This window comes from Clinocottus analis, unplaced genomic scaffold, assembly GCF_023055335.1.
Source record: "Clinocottus analis isolate CAN_PGR_092001 unplaced genomic scaffold, fCliAna1.0.p SCAF_1, whole genome shotgun sequence".
NCBI classification, from domain to species: Eukaryota; Metazoa; Chordata; class Actinopteri; order Perciformes; family Cottidae; genus Clinocottus; species Clinocottus analis.
Genome location: NW_027175820.1, coordinates 24,053,626 through 24,072,594, shown reverse-complemented (window position 1 = coordinate 24,072,594; position 18,969 = coordinate 24,053,626). Strand labels below are relative to the sequence as shown.

Here is an 18,969-nt window from a genome sequence, read left to right as displayed (position 1 = left end):
ATATCGAAATTATTCCCAAATGACAGCTTTGTACATTTACTTTAACCTTTCTTTTTATGATAACTTACTATTTAATCTTGTTTTAAATAGGACACATTATAACAGACATTTGTTGAATGTCGTAAATACCTCTGCATACCTATTAGGGGTGTTCAAACATATTTCGTAATTCCTAATACTATTTCTCTACTTTTCACGTCCAGGTTTGTGCCCAATACATCATCTCTCTCACCAGAGACCCCAAGCCCACCCATTGATTATATAATTGATATTATTCAGTATAGTACTGTTATTCAGGGCTTGTGTGATTATATGTACAGTACATCAACGGACCGAGTTGGCACAGTATCTGCGCGTGGATTGTGGTGGGCCAGTCTGGACCAAAAAGTCCAGGGCCGAATTTTTGTCCCAGTCCAGGCCTGGTGGTAACTGTGTATATCATTGTTGCACACTAACATGCACTGTATCTATACAAACACACACAACCTTACATGTTTAATGAACATATGTACATACACTGGGAGATCACAAGATCAATTCTTAAAAGCAATTTTAAATCACTTACGAGAGAGGAAAGGAAAAACAACTTTGACTGTTTATGTCTTCAGATATTTTAATGTTATATAGTGCATATGAATTATACAACACTTTAAAATGAGACACATTTTCTAAACGTGACAGAGAAGAAATCCAGATGAATAAATGAGTAGATAATCCACAGGAGGGCAATGAACATGATGTAAATCATATATGTTTCTTGTCGTGGCTGAAGTGTGTTTTTAACCCGTCCAGCGTCCTCTGCTGCCGAATTAAGCTCACAAAGTAAAACCTGTTTGTGTTTCATTAGATTTTGAAGGGTTAGGGTTAGGGTTAGGGTTGGGTTAACCCTGACCCTAACCCTAACAAACAGACGGCGTGTTTAATCTCTTGAATCACTTTCCACACTTTCCACACTCTCCTCACTCCCTGAATGACGCTCATGTCCTCTCTCTTGACTCCCTGAATGATGCTTGTGATGTAATGAGTGAAGCTCGCCTTCACGCATCCTCAGCCCCTGGCCTTCAGGACAGAACTCTGCACAGATAGAGATAAAAACAAAGAAGTCAGTTATGTCAGTCATCACGCATCTTCATGTCATAGTTTGAGTCAGACAGGTCTTAAAGGTGAAGCACCGTATTTGTGGTCGTGGATATAGTCTGGTTCTCCGGTGAAGCCGAGGCAGCTCGCCTGCTTCCTGAAATGTTCCAGTTCAGCAGGCGTCACAGTTGTTTTTGTTACTGGAGACAAAACAACAAAAGAGGAAGAATGTTTCAGATATGAAATGATTTTTAATAATATTTACACACATTATCTCTCTCAGGCTTGTTCTTTCCTACCAAACAGATGAAGACCACGCATGGTGATCTGGTCCGATGTAATCTTGGCGTTGAGCCTCATCTTCTTGTACATCGTGTCCAGGTCTTTGGTGGTGCGTTCGAAGCTATAGAGCCGACAGCCGTCACATGTCGGCAACATTTTGTATGTTGATGTGAAGTTGTCGACTGAGAACAGAAACGGTATAATTATCCTTTACACTGAAAATCTAACAAGGTTCTTCTGGTAAACTTTCCAGAAACTAATTTTGTGTTTGACATAATCCAGCCATGTCCTCAGACAGGACAGATGCTCTCTTCCCTTTCGTCCCGTGTTGTTTTGATCAGTGATGATGAAATCATTTTGGCTCCAACACCCTGGTAAGGATGAATTTATGAACCAAATTCCATCTTAACCCATCCGATAGTTGTTGAGACATGTAATCATTTAATAATGAGAAACATGATCTCTCCGGCGGGAATATCTAACGAACAGAACTAACAAAACACAGATGAAGAACCTCCAGCTTGGTGGTGGATCAGGTAACTTACATTTTGTTTTAATAGTAGCGCCATCAATGGTTCCGATCACGTCTAAAGACAGGCAGGTATTATTCCTGAGAAAGAGACAAGAGGAAGAGCTGAGTTCATATTCTAACAGCTGTTTTATAACTTCTCATTCATGTCAGCTTCACAAGTTAAGAGTCCTCCCACTGCTGAACACTGAGTGATTAGTTTGAAAGCTCCGTAAGGTTTAGGGTGTCCGTCCAGTGGAGAAAACATTTCAATTCTAAAAACATTAAATGTGTATTTTGATTATTTATAATGTACAAAATTGATGAGGTTGTGTATTTGTACATTGTTTGTACATGTTAAAGTGTTAAAAACTCACAGCCTGTTCTCCGTAGCCAAATGAATGTCATTGGGGCTGGTGCTAGACTGGGTGATAGAAAACCAGTAGCTCTGGACGTTCTTCATGTAGCCTTTGTACACTTCATTATCATAGTAACCGTAGAGGAAGTGGGTCTTGCCGTATAACTGCACACAAACACATTTTTGCAAACAAAGAAATGTTTCAGTTTTAACGATATTTACCCAATCCTCAAAGACTCGTAAAACCATCAGGATAAAAAGCATTCAGTCCACTGCACGTTATTTGTTTACCCGTTTCCCAAGAGGCAACACTAATCCAAACATATTAGTTAACTACCTGGATAGAAATCAGTCACATCTTGGGAAATGGTGAACTACGTTGCGTTATTGTCTATTTATCTTTTAGAGAAATATTGGCTTAGCTCTGACTCCAAAGTAATGCTAACGCTCAAGGCAGTAACTCAGAAAAGACCTTTCCAAATAGCTGAATTCTGCTTCAGTGCTAATGCCTCATACACAAACTCAGACAGATGAAGACTTACCATGGGGGGTGTTATATACAAAGGCGTGATTAAAGGCTGGCATTCTTCAGGTGTCAGGGCCGAGCTGCACAGAAACAGCCCCGCTACCAGGAAAGAACTGCTGAGCCACAGATTCATGATGCTCCAGCTGTGAAGAGAAACACAGAGATCTCAGATGATAGCTGTTTGTCACAGAAGTAGAGATGACTGTGGCTCATCGGAGCTGGTTAGCCTTTTATGAAGATGCGGAGGGTTTCTGATTTTTGTTTCTAGTATTTACATATACGCCCAGAATTAGGTAAGACATGTTTTTTTCCAGCAAACCACCCTGCATGGCAAAAGGGGATATCAAGTCGGGGGTTTGTGTAATAAGTTAATTATTTCCCGATTTGGAAAATTGTCCTTGGCCAACAACACAGACAAACACACTGAGTATACAGAGCAGCACAGTACAAATTCAATCCATCTTAAATTTGTAAATTTTCTATTTGATACTATTTGATCTTGTTATCAATAGAACACATTATAACAGGAAGTGTGTTGTTTTAGCCTGAGTTGGCATGTCGTAATTACCTGGAATTATCTTGTTATAATATGAAAAACAATCTTATTAATTAGTTACGTAATAAAGTTTCTTTTTTTGGCATGGCAGCAACATGCGTCTGTAGAAAAAAGTATACCCTAAAAATAAAATGTCTTATGGTTTACCATACCTTAACTTAATATACTGAAAACCCTCTTCTTATTGTATGAACTTATTGGTCAGTTTATACAATTAGGTAAGACAAGTTTAGAATTAGGTAAGACATGTTTTTTCAGCAAATCACCCTGCAGGGCCAAAGAGGATATCAGGAAGGTTAGGATTTCATAAATACATTGCAGGGTTTGTATAATAAGTTAATTATTTCCTCATTTGTTAAATTGTCCTTGGCCTCCAATGCAGACAAACACACAGAGTATGAAGAGCCCCAAAGGACAACTTCAATCCAGCTCAAACTGGCACACAGCTTGATCTCAGCCATAATGGTATTAGTGGGCACAGTACCTCCCAAGTGGGCACCCTGTAGGCCTGCTATGTCCACAATGATGCCCAGTGGCAGGCTTCGTAGCACAGGAGACTGCGACAGAGTTTGACATGACGACCCAGCATGCATTGGCGGTGTAATTTTATTAATGTGAAACCTTGGCTGAAGTTCTTCCCCCTAACACTTAACTAACTCCGTTTGCCAAGCTTTGAGCTTACATTTTCATGTCTACTTTAGCGTGACAATAGTTGCTGTGGCACCAATATGGTGATATATGAAAAATTGCAACTGGATGGAAATTTAGAAACTAGATTACCACACATTCCTTCCATAAGTCACTGATAGGTTTGTCCATCCAAGAGGGGCCTGGCACCCCAAGGCCTGGCCCTAGTACTGGGCCTGCCCATTAGAGACCCACTTTGACCAGTACCCCGCTCTCACCTGGACTCCAAAGTGTACGGTCCATTCATGCACCGTACTTCGCAATGATAACATAGCACACTGTGAGCCGAGCTCCAATTTTCTGCGCTCAATATTTCCAAAGAAATATTGAAGGTAGCCTATTAGAGGAATATTGATGGCCTGTTGGAGAAACATTGATCGTCAGAAGTGTAGGACTAATAAGATCATTGGTGACTTTTGTTATTCCCCAGTATTCACAAACAAGAAAGCTATGCTAAAAGTGCTCCTGATTCAGTGAACATCACATTTGTATAAACACAATAAAAATTGAAGCTGCAAATAGCATTGAACATCAAGGATACTTGCTGGACAATGGTTGAAGCGACATTGCACTTGGACAACCTTTTTTTTAAATGTAGTTCAGAAAAGTTCATTGCAACATCCAACCTGAATCTCATTGTTTACAGCTTTTCCGGTCATTTATACTAATACCTACTGACATGGCTTTAAAACTATTGTTTGTTCATTTTAGCTGTACGAACAATTTTAAATAGATAAATTGAGAAAATGGAAACCACATGTATGGGCTGCAGGTCTCACCCTGAACCCCTCCTACTATGTTATATCTAAATATTTTGAGAGGAAAACAGCTCACTGCAGCCACTAACACTGATACAATGTGATGGCTCACACATCTGCACTCATTTTGTTTTGCACAAGTTGAACGTTATTGTTATTGACTTAAAAATATATTCAGTGCAAAACAGGTCATTTGTAGCCACAGTAAGTATTATTTTGCCAAATAACAGTTATGTTTTACACAGATATAACTTTTTCTGCAATGTTCCAACAGAGTGATTACATTTTCTTTATTCTTTTATTTGAAAAAGCACCGAAGGAGGAGTCACAAAAAGTTGGACCACTTTATTACAATTTTATTGGGGCGGTGTGACCCAAACATTTTTCTTCTTCCAAAGTGATAGGAGATACTCCAGCACATTGCAAAGACCACACATCACTCTAGCTGTGGAGGAAAAGCATGCCGGAGAAGAACTAAAAGGAGTAGATAAAGTCTGTAACAGGTTCTGTCAGTTTAACATTTTTCATTTCTCATATCTTTTTAACTTGTCACTCCAGTTCCTTGGTTAAGGTGTCCCATTATATGTGGGATGTACATTTATTTATTTATTTTTTTCCGTGGTTTGAAAAGTTCTTCTTTCACTCAATGATGGCAAGCCAGGTTATTTCAGGGAGGGACTCAAGGGAAAAACTCCAAGTGCTTAATCACGGACTACCACAACAACAATTTGAAGTATCTAGAATTATGTTATGCAGTATAACATTCATTTGTTATTGTCTATGCATTAATTACACTGTTACTACAGGATAGCTGGCGAGCTGATTTCTGTCATTCTTGCACAAGGTGATCCTCCACCAAACTTTAAACATTTGTGTGTGTGTGTGTACTCTGTTTGAACTTAAATCATGTGCAGCTCAGATAGTAGTTTTTAGAATGAAACAGGAATGCCGAATTTAGTGCTTCTACTTTAAAAAATCAACATTTATAAAACAGGCCTTTTTATTATCATTGCTTTGGTAAGGTTATGCATCTCTCTGTAGTAATTTATTTAAATACTAACTTGTTACAGATGAAGAAGAGAGGACAACTGTCTGTGATCTTGAAGTTGGATGTGGCCTAGAGACTGATGATGATGATGATGAAGAGATGGGGAAACACACAGTCACTGTCAGTCGCTTTCTTCTATGGCTGACTGGACAGTGACATGTCCCCATCACCTCAACCGAGAGGTTAAAAATTCTGATTGTTTTCGACCACGATTGCTAAGTATGCTATGGGACACACACCGTAAGCTTTCCTATCGTCAACGCATGCTCCAACTCGATAACATTGCTGACACAGCACCTCAACTTATAACCAGACTTTTTTAACGCAGGCTGTTGAGAACAGCAAGAAGTTTGGGCGTTCACAATTTCAGTACATTGTTCATAACGTCACCACGGTTTTAAAATGACTTGTAGGATGTGTGATTTTTGTACTGTTGTTTTGAGTGTCTGTTCATGGCGCTAGACCAGGGGTGTCAAACATACGCCCGTGGGCCTGATCCGGCCCGGCAGGGGGTCCAGTCCGGCCCGCCAGGGTGTCCAGTCCAACAGAAGAAAAAAAATTAATCTTTTTTTGTTTGTTTTTTAGACTAAAATGAGCAGAGCTGGGATTCAAACCTCTGATCCTCTGCTTATAAAACAGACATGCAAACCATTTATCCACAGTCGCAATTGATGTGAGCACTGATATTATTGTGTTGGAAGTCTTTAAACATGGATCACGTCATGAAAGTGGCGTTACAAACGTGTCACAAAGGTTATAAAAAACAATGTGTGATATAATTCCTGTGGATCTGAGTGTCCTAGTGACGGCAGCGTGGGGCTGGACAGTAGAGCAAAGGCCAGCTCAATATTCTTGTTATAAAACCAAGGTGTGATATAAGTCCTGTTGATCTGAGTATCAGTTCATTGCACTAGACCCTTGACCAGCTCAATATTCTTGTTATAAAACCAATGTGTGATATAAGTCCTGTGTATCTGAGTGTCCTAGTGTTGGCAGCGTGGGGCTGGACAGGAGAGCAGAGGCCAGCTCAACATTCTTGTTATAAAACCAGCTCAATATTCTTGTTATAAAACCAGTGTGTGATATAAGCACTGCTGATCTGAGTATCAGTTCATTGCACTACAGTTGACCCTTGACCAGCTCAATATTCTTTTTTTTCTAAACCAATGTGCAGTGGTGTATAAAGTACCCAAAAGCCATACTTGAATAAAAGTAAAAAATACCTTACTGGGAAATGACTCAAGTAAAAGTGTGAAAGTCACCTATAATAATACTACTTAAAGTATCTGACATTTTCTTTACTTAAGTATCAAAAGTATTTTTCTGATATAAAATGTACTTAAGTATTGAAAGTAAAAGTACAGGTACATGCTGTTAACAAAAAAGCAAAGGGTCAGGCTTGTGAGAATTATAAAGTTTATTCTTTTAAGTGCTGTGGCCACCATGACCAAGGACAAGGAATTGTGTTGATAAAATAAACGGGTTGGCAGTGATCCATACTGGAGTAACAATGTTCAATATAATATATTGTACAGAAATATACTTTTGCATCTACTATGAACTTATCATAATACTCTAAAAGAGTTGTACCAGCTGTATAAGTATACTCATTCCACCCAGTACCAGGCCGCACAGAAAGAAAGAATGAATGAAAAAAAAATCAAGGCCGAAAAGATATTTTATTTTGAAAAATGACAGGATACATCCGTCTGTGCAAAAGCTCAGACGGAACGTCTTGAGACATGTCAGGAGGTTACGTGTTTATGTCACAAATTAAATTTCGGTTTGTTTCAACACTGCTGCCATTCTGTATCAAAACCAAGGAGGAATATCCTGAGCTCTGAAACCCTTCTTCCATTTTGACTTTCTATCTTTGTGCCGCGGGTTATAAATTAAGCAGTATACTGGACAATACGGTTTAAATTATCGAGTAGACTGGACATAACAAACACACGTCGGGGTGTCGTTGTCTCCCGTCATCCTGTGACTGCTGGACAAGAGGATGTAGAGGGCAAATACATAATATTGTGATTCACCAAACCTGCTTGCATGGAGTCTGTGATCCACCACAGTGCCCAACTGATGGTCTCATTATCCATTTTTTCTAAAGATAGATTTGATTTTGTAGCAAGTAACAAAGGTTTCAGGGGAAATTTATTGAAGTAAAAGGATAAGTTTTCTTTGCTAAATGTAGTTAAGTAAAAGTCAACAGAAATATAAATAGTAAAGTAGACTACAGATTATATATATATATATATATATATATATATATATATATACACTACTTAAGTACATTATACATCACTGCCAATGTGTGATATTAGTACTTTAAGTACTGTTATTCTGAGTGTCAGTTCATGACATTGGAGCCTTAACCTGCTCAATTTTCTTGTTTGTTTTAAAAGGGTTAGGGTTATATATATATATATATATATATATATATATATATATATATATATATATATATATATATATTTATTTATTTATTTATTTACATCATGTTTTAATCAAATAAGATCAAATAGTTTATTTGAGCTCTTTACAAAAAAAATTGGACTATCCAACAAACATTGCATGTAACAGAGTGATGGAAAGAATTGAAGTCAATCTGAGCTTTACTTTACTCACAAGAGACACAATGAGCTTGTACAGACCTTGAACCTATTCTCTTTGAGAGACATATTTTCCAGCTACAAACTCACGACAGAGAAGGTACAGTTCTTTGACAGGAGTGTTGGGGTTGTGTAGATCAAATATTAACTGAAGTTCAGTTACATGGTCTGGGCTCAAAGGGCAGGCAAATTCAGGAACACTAATCCCTGCATCCTCGTCTTTCCCCTTGTGGTCAGCAGCAATTTCACAGTCATCTGGCTCGTGGAGAAAAAAGTGTTTCAGAGAACCAATATTTTCCTATGATGAGTTTATTTAGCTATGACAATATAGGAGAATTTCTTTTTGACAGTCACTATTGTATCTCTACATCTAACTGGTTACAATCCTCGTCTTTGCTATAATGAGTTTATTTAGTTATGGAAGTGTACCACAGTAAATATTATCTCCTCGGAGCCTTGATTGGACTGTATGCAGTGTTTTTTTTTTACTAGTTGATCTTTTATCTTGCAAATACAAACAAAAAATGTTAGCTAGCTAATGCTAACTAATGGTAGCTAATTCATATTTATAGTACAATAGGGTTAAATCGAACTTATAAAATGAAATGGAGCTTACATGAGGCATTTCCACAGCTATTTCTTAAGAAGCACAGAGAGGGATATTGGGTTTCTTTACCTTGCACCTGCACCCCTCAGGTAATCCGGTCCGTTTATCCTGCTCTACTCTCAACAGAGATGAACAGGAGTGTGTACAGCAAACGTGTCGGTTGCGATATCCAGCCAATCCAAGGACATTTACGAATATATATATACATACATGTGTTTATTTATGTAAGACCAATCACATGTAGCTATATAGTGTTATATGAATCTGCTGGGTGTGGTAGTACTATGGGTACTGTGTACAGTTTTAAAGGGGATGGCGCTATGACCTGTTTTTATAAATACATCCATTGCTCTCTTATTCTAAAAATGGAATAAACTGGCGGTGTCTCCAATAGAATAAAAGGTCTCTGCCTCTTATTTAGTCCTTTTTTCTTGTGTTGTAATTGTATTTGACTATTTCTTAAACAGTCCTTTAACTTTGACACACCCATGATACATTAACTGCCTTGAAACACAGTTTGGTATTTATTACCGTGTATGCAACAAACAAAATGACATGCAGATCTCTTATTGAAGAAATATCAATAAAGGTACTACGCAATATCAATAAACCCCAAAATATTTATGAATCCCTCTTTGGAACTTCATGTCTTTTGCACATTTTCATTGGTTTTCTCTACTTAGGCTGTAATATAACTGAATAGCATATTTAACATGTGAACCTTAATATAAGGTAAACACACACTCAAAATAACATAAAGAAATACAGATACACACATAAAATGATATATATATATATATATATATATATATATATATATATATATATATATATATAGTGTTTATAACTATGTATTTTATATCTATACACTTATATATTTATAGAGACACACATATAATTGCAATCAATTTGGTCAAAAGGAATGACACCTTTGTAGTTTTAAGTAAGAGTTAAATTAAATTATTAAGTTATAAATCTTAACCTTTCCCTCGCTAAAACTGATGTAACGTTAACGTGAATAAATAATAAACTAATAAAGATTGCTCGTTAGATCATCGAAACCGAATTATATCTCATGTTAAACCGCTACGGAAAGGATTTATAAATAAAGGGCTCAAAAAGTCACTCGACAATGTGACAGTGGCACAGAACTAAACCCTTAGCGGAAACCTCAAAGTCTGTGAGTCCGTGAGGGTGAAGACTGGGATTGGGCCAATGTCTCTGTGGATCACACGCTTCAATTAAGTCCATTTCTAAGTCTTAAATGCAGCTCGTCATTGATCTAACTGATCAGATAAATCACAGGAACACCTAGTCCTAAACAGCGTTTAATCCTTATAATGAGAGAGGGAAACCGACATACTACAAATGTAACTATTGTTTATAATGTTGATTATTTAAATTGTTTTAGATGAAACTACAGTCGTACACTGAATTATACCCACTCAAATGAAACACATTCAAAATAAATAATAATAACTTAAACTATGTCGTCTCATGCAAAGTCAAAGCCAGGATTTGAGAAATACTGAAGTCCTTCATGTTTGACTTGACACAAAAACATCTGTACATATGTATTTTTTTTCTTCTTAACGTTACATATTAACTTACCGGTTATTAAAATTATCAAAAACAAGATAATATACAATATCAGGCAATGAGAAAATGCACCGTTGCTTTTAAAACAACAAATGGGTGAAAGGCCTCTAGAATTATGAAGAGCGCAGTTGGCATTAAGTTATTGGGCTGATATACAAGGTTTTTTATTATTATTTATGAATAATGTAAGAACTAGACGTCCTGCTCCACAACTCCATACCAGTTGGTGGCGGTAATGCACCAAACAGTTGTTTGCCCACCGCCAATAAACCGTAAAGAAGAAGAAGAAGAAGAAGAAGAAGAAGAAGAAGAAGAAGAAGAAGAAGAAGAAGAATTTGAGCCCTGGGTTTATGTATTTATTTTATTTATGTATTTATATTGTGGTTGGATTGGTTTGTTTTGTTTTGTTGGTAGTTTATTGAAACTATGTGTATGTGTGTGCATATATGTGTATATACATAAAGAGCCCCCACACATTAAAGAGGAACAGGAGGAACTCTGGACTTGTCAGGAAAGAGAGCAGCTTCAAGGGATGGAGGAGGTGTATATTGTATTCTTTACATTAAAGAGTACCCGGAGGACCCAGAGCCCCCACACAATAAAGAGGACCAGGAGGAGCCAGAGCCCCCACACATTAAAGAGGACCCGGAGGAGCCAGAGCCCCCACACATTAAAGAGGACCCGTACGACCCAGAGCCCCCCACACATTAAAGAGGACCCGGAGGACCCAGAGCCCCCACACATTAAAGAGGACCCAGAGGAGCCAGAGCCCCCACACATTAAAGAGGACCCGTAGGACCTAGAGCCCCCACACATTAAAGAGGACCCGGAGGACCCAGAGCCCCCACACATTAAAGAGGACCCGGAGGACCCAGAGACCCCACACATTAAAGAGGAACAGGACGAACTCTGAACTTGTCAGCAGAGAGCAGCTTCCAGGGATGAAGGAGGCGAGTATCAAGTTCTCATTTACACCTATAAAGTGTGAAGATGATGAAGAAGAAGAAGCTCAGTCCTCACAGCTTCATCAAAGACAAACTGAACCGATGGAAACCGAAGCTGATGGAGCGGATTGTGGAGGATCAGAACCAGAAACTGATGAGACTGACAACTCGTCTGAACCTGAGACTGATGACAGTAGCGATTTGAAGGAGACTCAGAAACCTCAGTCAGATTCAAACCCTCTGCAAAACAATGAAGTACCTGTAAGTGATGTGAACTGCAGTACTGGAAACAGATCAATCAGCTCGCCTGAATGTGCTGGAAGCTCTGACCACAAGAGACATCTGAAGAGACGCACTAGATCCAAAACAGGAGTGAAACCATTTAGTTGTTCTGTGTGCCGTAAAACATTTTCAAAAACGGTAACCCTGAATCGTCACATGAATATCCACACAGGAGTGAAACAATTTGGTTGTTCAGTTTGTGGTAAAACATTTTCACGAAAGGATTAGCTGAACTATCATATGACTGTACACACAGGAGTGAAATAATGTTGCTGTTCTGTGTGTAGTAAAACATTTTCACAAAAGGCAAACCTGAACAATCACATGACTGTCCACACAGGAGTGAAACCATTTAGTTGTTCTGTGTGTAGTCAAACATTTTCACAAAAGGGAACCCTGAACATTCACATAACTATCCACTTGGGAGTGAAACCATTTCGTTGTTCAGTTTGTGTTAAAACGTTTTCAAAAAAGCAAGCTCTGAAACAACATTTAAAAGTCCACACTAAAGAAACAACTTAGTCGTGAAGTTTGCTCAACAAGATTCTCTCGTCTCTGTTATTCATGAAATCACAAGTGTATTGATGAGAGCAGAAGTAAATGAGGCATAGTTAAACACTTAAAAACTGTCTAATACAGACAACAAAAACAAGTTTATTCAGCTAAGATGAAGTGACACATCAATTTAAATTATTTTGGTATTTGGTTCTATGATATTGTATGTGTTATTTAATCATTAATTATCATTGTTTTATGTTGTCAAAGTATTCCATCTCCCCTATGCATCATTGTGGTTTAGCTGAATTATCATAGGTGATGATACTGAATGAAATATCTCTCCAGTTTAAACTAATTACTTCCTTGATTTAGTTTTGCTGTAGAAACTGCAGTTTTGTTCCATAAATGAAAATATTTGTAGTTTATTATCTCTATCCTTCTTTCTACTTTAACATCATCCTCTACTGATCTCATCTCTTTGAGATTAAGGGGTTCTGTCCTTTGTTTTTGGACATTAACTTTTACCTTTTGTGGACCGGACTTTCTCTTTGATTTACTTCTTTTATAATAGTATAAGAGTATAAAACAGTAATCGGTTATAATTGTTTATAATTGTTTTCATGGCGGCTCTCAAACAGTTGAAAAGTTCAGCCAATGTTTTCACCAAAATGATAGTTCAATGCTGTGTGTTAAATCTGTGTGTTTATGATTAATGGTTTTATGGAAGTTACATTCATAATTTGTATGTGAATGAATGCATTGTTCACTCATATGGTTTCTACCCTGTTACGTCCACTCCACCCTATTATCTGAGTTTCTTTTTATAATTACATGAAATCAACAAATGCTAAGCATCAATAGCAGAACTATGTTTTCTCTTCCATCATACATGTAACACACATGAGCAGTAATATATGGACATATAGTGACTTTGACCAGGCGGCGAGATCGAAATACTGTTGTATTGTTATTTGATGCATTTTAGAGAAATGCAACTAAATGTTTTATGAAATAAAATAGGAAAAATGCAAAGAATGTTTGACTTTAATCGATTTTGGAAACCTGAATGGAAAATCTGTATTTTATTTAACATAAGATAATTCTTTATTAGTCCCTTAGTGGGGAAATTAGTCAGTCTAGTCCAGTTTGTTGTTCAAGTGAACACCCACGTACTTATAAGACTTCACAATCTCAATGTCCAGTCCCTGTATGCTCACCGGTACCAGAGGATGGTGTTTACCCCGGCAGAGGTCCACTACCAGCTCCTTGGTCTTGCCGGAGTTTATCTGGAGGCGGTTCCGCTGGCACCATCCTAAAAAGTCCTGGTTGAGTTCTCTGTAGCATGGCTACATGGCTCGTCTGAGCAGAATATGAGATTTGGGACGGTCGGTAATATGGCGGCGCAGAACCACTTCCAGTTCAAGCGAGGAGCAAGGAAACGACAATTTAGAGAGTTAGGATGCACTCAAGGTCTGAATGCTCCTGTACCTGTTATGCTAAGCTAGGCTAATCATCTCCAGGCTATTTTTTTTTAAGACAAAAGAACTTTTTCTATGTAAAATGGCATTTAAAAAAAAAAAAACTGCAATAACTTTCAGATGGTGTTTTGTCTCACACTACGAGTACGTGATACATGCAGGCAACGTTTCTGTTTCTCATGATTTATTCATCCAAAAAATGCAAACAAAGAACGAATACAATCATAACCAATTGGTACCTCTGTTGCTCTGGTTAAAAAGAACAAGCTGCTGAGCTTAGCAACAAACACTAGGGCAAATATGGCATTTAACTGACTTTTCAACTGTTTGAGAGGCAACATTTAAGGAAGTAATTTAAGGAAGTAATGAATTTAAACTTGAGAGAAAATGTTGCAGAAGAGAAAGAAGGTTAGCTATTTCATTCAATTTCATCACCTAAGATAATTCAGCTCAAACCACAGTGCTGCATAGGCGACATGGAATACTTTGACAAAATAAAAAAATACAATTACATGACAATACATGAGACAATATCATAGAACCAAATACCAAAATAATTTTAATTCAGGTGTAGTTTAATCTTAGCTGAATAAACTTATTTTTGCAGTCTGTATGGGCTGTCAGTTTAAGTGTTTTTACTAAATCTCATTTATTTCAATACACAATACAATAATTTATTACCAATACACTTGCGATTTCATGAATACCAGAAACAAGGAAATGTTGTTAAGCAAACTCCACGACTAAGTTGTTTCTTAAGTGTGGACTTTTAAATGTCGTTTCAGAGTTGTCTTGAATGAAAATGTTTTATCACAAACTGAACAACAAAATGCTTTAACTCCCGTGTGGATAATCATGTGAGCCTTCAAATAATCCTTTCGGGAAAATGTTTTACGACAAACTGCACAACGAAATGCTTTCACTCCTGTGTGAATAGTCATGTGACCCTTCAGGGCTGCATTTTGTGAAAATGTTTGACTACACACAGAACAACTAAATGGTTTCACTCCTGTGTGGACAGTCATGTGAGTGGTCATGTTTCCCTTATGTGAAAATGTCTTACTACACACAGAACAATTAAATTGTTTCACTCCTGTGTGAAGAGACATGTGAGCCTTCAGGTTTACCTTTAGTGAAAATGTTTTACTACACATAGAACAACAAAATGCTTTCACTCCTGTGTGGATAATCATGTGATGGTTCAGGTAATCCTTTCGTGAAAATGTTTTATCACAAACTGAACAACTAAATAGTTTCACTCCTGTGTGGATATTCATGTGACGATTCAGGGTTACCTTTTTTGAAAATGTTTTACGACACACAGAACAACTAAAAGGTTTCACTCCTGTGTGGCTAGTCATGTGAGTGTTCATGTTTCCCTTTTGTGAAAATGTTTGACTACACACAGAACAACTGAATGGTTTCACTCCTGTGTGGATAATCATGTGACTGTTCAGGTTTCCCTTTTTTGAAAACGTTTGACTACACACAGAACAACAAGATGGTTTCACTCCTGTTTGGGATCTAGTGCGTCTCTTTAGTTGTCCCTTGTGGTCGGAACTTCCAGCACATTCAGGCGAGCTGATTGATGTGTTTCCAGTATTGCAGTTCACATCACTTACAGGTACTTCATTGTTTTGCAGAGGGTTTGAACCTGACTGAGGTTTCTGAGTCTCCTTCAAATCTCTACTGTCATCAGTCTGAGGTTCAGACGAGTTGTCAGTCTCATCAGTTTCTGGTTCTGATCCTCCACACGCCGCTCCATCAGCTTCTGTTTCCATCGGTTCAGTTTGTCTTTGATGAAGATCTGAGAACTGAGCTTCTTCTTCCTCCTCTTCCTCCTCATCTTCACGCATTACAGGAGTGAATGAGAACTTAATATAAGCCTCTGTGTCCTCCTGGTCCTCTTTAATGTGTGAGGGCTCTGGTTCCTCCTGTTCCTCTTTAATGTGTGAGGGCTCTGGTTCCTCCTGTTCCTTTTTAATGTGTAAGGACTCTGGTTCCTCCTGTTCTTCTTTAATGTGTAAGGACTCTGGTTCCTCCTGTTCATCTTTAATGGTTGGGGGCTCTGGGTCCTCCTGTTCATCTTTAATGTAAAGAATGCAATATGTATATATGAGATGTAGTAAAGTAACTAGTACAATATGTACCTCTGAGATGTAGTAGAGTAATGAGTACAATATGTACCTCTTAGGTGTAGCACAGTAAAAAGTACAATATGTACCTATGAGGTATAGTACAGTAAAGAATACAATATGTATATCAGAGATGTAGTAGACTATTGACCTCTTAGATGTAGTACAGTAAAAAGTATGGATGTCTGTAAATACTGCAGTACAGTACCTGTAACTCCACCTTAGTACATGTGAATACTTCAGTACAGTACCTGTAACTCTAACTCAATGTATGATGTGAATACTTCGTCCAGAACTGGTTCCATCACTTTAAAGTGATTAAAAAATAAACACAACCAACCTGTTCTTTGTATCCGGACTTTCGGGTTAAAAACAGCGTCCAGTAGTCTCCGTTGTCGCTCAATCTCCTCTTTCGATCTGGAAAGTTCCTCATCGTACTCTGCTATCGTTCTTTCAAACAGCCCAAATATCTCTTCAGCAGCTGCAGTTAGTCGCTGGTTGACTAAAGATCTCAGCATTTCGGCTTTAGACATTTTCACACCGACAGAAACGTTTCCTCCACACAAACTACGTCACAAACCCTGTTTCCTTTCCATTAAACTGGGACTAGCTGACACTTTATCCACGCAACATTGAGACGCTGCTGTTGCTGCTGATGATAGCCGCCATGAAGCCAATGGAGTAACATCCGGGCATCCTGGAAGAAAATGAACATAAATGTGGATCAGCTCATTCAAACTGCTCACCATCATGGACAATAAAAACCATCCACTCTACGGTACAATCATGCAACAGAAGAGTCTGATCAGCTGCAGACTGCGCTCGCTGCCATGCAGAACTGATAGGCTGGGTAAATCATTCATCCCTAAAGCCATACAACTGTACAATCTGTCAAAGTCTATCAAAGGTACTGTGTTAGATTTCTCTACACAGTCTCCACCCCCTCAAATATGCACAGCCTCCAACTTACTCACTGTTTACACTATGTTCACTATCTACTGGCTATGTTAGCCCCCTGCACAATGCCCCTACTGGCTACTGGCTATGTTAGCCCTCTGCACAACACGCCCCCTCCCTCCAGGCCAGCCTGGACTTCTTCTCACCCAACTTGTTTTTATTTTCTTTTGGACCATCCTTTTCAATAGTGTGTATACGTATATATTATGTTCTGTGATGTCTTGAGCTACTTGGACCCTGACAGCTCAGATATCGGTCAAGCACCGCGTCACGCTAATGGCGATAAACTCAATTATGAGTTAAAGCTAACGCTGAGCTAACACTGAGCTAACAGTGGCTGCAGTCAAATAGTCTTTTTTGGTTATGAACTTTCCTAACTGAGTGAAATGACCTGGAAGTACCTAAATCCGCCATGATAAGTGCCGGTCGAATTCTCTAAAACAAGAAAGGAAAGGAGCTTCAATGGTTCCTAAGTTAGCTCCTTTAGCATAGGAAACGCTGGATCTCTCTTCACGAAAGGAAAGGAGATCATGTCGACCCACAATTCCTTGCGGCGGCAACATTTATAGTGACGCACCATTCGGTCGTTCGCGAGAACAAACGATCATGAAGACAAACACAGATCATGTAAATAACTGTTGCTATACTGTGATCAAACTGCTGTATTTAATATTTTCTTTATGTTGTACTGCAGCTTCAGCCCTCATTCTTTTATTGGACTTCAGTTACAGGAGCTTTGATGAAAGAGTTGCACGAACTCTTCAATCTGACTCATGTTTCTAATGATCATCTTTTGAATTAACTTATTTGCAGTGGTGCACAGTAAAGAAGTGGACAAACTTTGTTGCTGTACTCAAGTCTTTTTTTTTCTTTCGATATCTGTGCTCTACTCTATTATTTATATTCCTATTTACTTTACTACATTTTGCAAAGAAAACTGATACTTATACTCCAATACATTCCCCCTGAAACATCCATTACTCGCTTTAAAAAAACAAATCTATCTTTAGAAAAATGAATCACGACACCAACATCGGGCACTGTGTTGGCGGCCACTTAAATACTTCCGGGTCATTTCACCTAAGCAAAAAGGACTATTCGACTGCAGCCAGGGATCCTATAAACACCGCGGTTGTTTTTTCCTAACTCCTTATGAATTCTCCTTCCCATTTTCCCTTGACCCCGTGACTTTTTCCACAGCTCAAACAGAAGTGGTTAGGGTTAGACGTTAGGGGAAACGCTATGACTGCAGCCGCTAAGCTAACGCTAAGCTAACGATGAGCTAACTTTAAGTTCACCAGCACGTCTTGTTTCAACAGTTAAAGATACACCGAGTCCACCACACGTCGCTACAATAAGTACATCTGTTACACTACGACGTCGTAGTTCAAACTGAACACGTTAAAAAGTCTTAATATGAACTTACCAGTCACCAGCTGTTTATTGAGCGAAGCAACAAGCGGCATCAAGTTAGCGACAACGACTTCCGGAGCAAAGCATTTATTATTTCAAAATAATGTTCCACAGCTTTATTGTTAATTTATTAACGGGTAAATTAATATATAACGGTTCAGTGATTAAATGTAGTTTCATCTAAAAAATAAAAATATTCAATATTATAAACTATATTTACATTCATAGTATATTGGTTTCTCTCACTCTTATTCATGTTCAGGGATATTTTTTTTTAATTTGAAGCATTAAACGCTGTGTAGGACCAGGTGTTTTTGTTATGAAATGGATTTAATTAAAATGTGTTAATATTATATTATAGTTATTATTAACTAAAAATGAACAAAATGTTGATAGCGCAGTAGACCAAATGAAACCCCATGAAGCTTCGACGTAACCAATACTCATCTTTTATATCTGTTTCTGTTTTTTTTCTTTAAGAAAGTACATTAATTTTTATAAAAATAATTTAAAATATATTTTTAGTTTAATTTGATTTGATACATGTATATATGTATTCCGTTTGTATTTGTATTTATTTATAATTTAATTACATTTTTGTTTTACATGTTTTTATGTTTAAGTCTCACAAAAAGAATGAAAGA

General features: G+C 37.9%; 1 protein-coding gene and 1 pseudogene across 2 annotated transcripts; one reads left to right on the top strand and one right to left on the bottom strand.

Annotated features, from left to right (window-relative positions):
• Positions 1–638: 638 nt before the first annotated feature.
• On the bottom strand, positions 639–18,401 carry LOC137782561 (gastrula zinc finger protein XlCGF57.1-like). Of its 2 annotated transcripts, XM_068571948.1 has the most exons (8): positions 18,339–18,401; positions 16,296–16,652; positions 2,768–2,894; positions 2,245–2,390; positions 1,905–1,969; positions 1,377–1,541; positions 1,173–1,277; positions 639–1,074 (listed from the first exon to the last, which is right to left on the bottom strand). In XM_068571948.1, the coding sequence occupies exons 3-8, from the start codon at positions 2,882–2,884 to the stop codon at positions 920–922; spliced, it is 753 nt and encodes a 250-aa protein (XP_068428049.1). In that variant the 5' UTR covers positions 2,885–2,894; positions 16,296–16,652; positions 18,339–18,401; the 3' UTR covers positions 639–919. The 2 variants fall into 2 exon arrangements, with proteins under 2 accessions (XP_068428049.1, XP_068428039.1); XM_068571938.1 differs by lacking the exons at positions 639–1,074; positions 1,173–1,277; positions 1,377–1,541; ... (1 more) ...; positions 2,245–2,390; positions 2,768–2,894 and adding an exon at positions 14,506–15,906.
• LOC137784485 (zinc finger protein 260-like) lies at positions 9,304–13,658 on the top strand (annotated as a pseudogene).
• Positions 18,402–18,969: the final 568 nt, after the last annotated feature.

Coding starts and splice junctions, on each gene's coding strand:
- LOC137782561 (XM_068571938.1), bottom strand. CDS start 16,488: ATGTCTAAAGCCGAAATGCTGAGATCTTTAGTCAACCAGCGACTAACT. Junction 15,907..16,295: donor AGTCCGGATACAAAGAACAG/GTTGGTTGTGTT, acceptor TTTACATTAAAG/ATGAACAGGAGGACCCAGAG.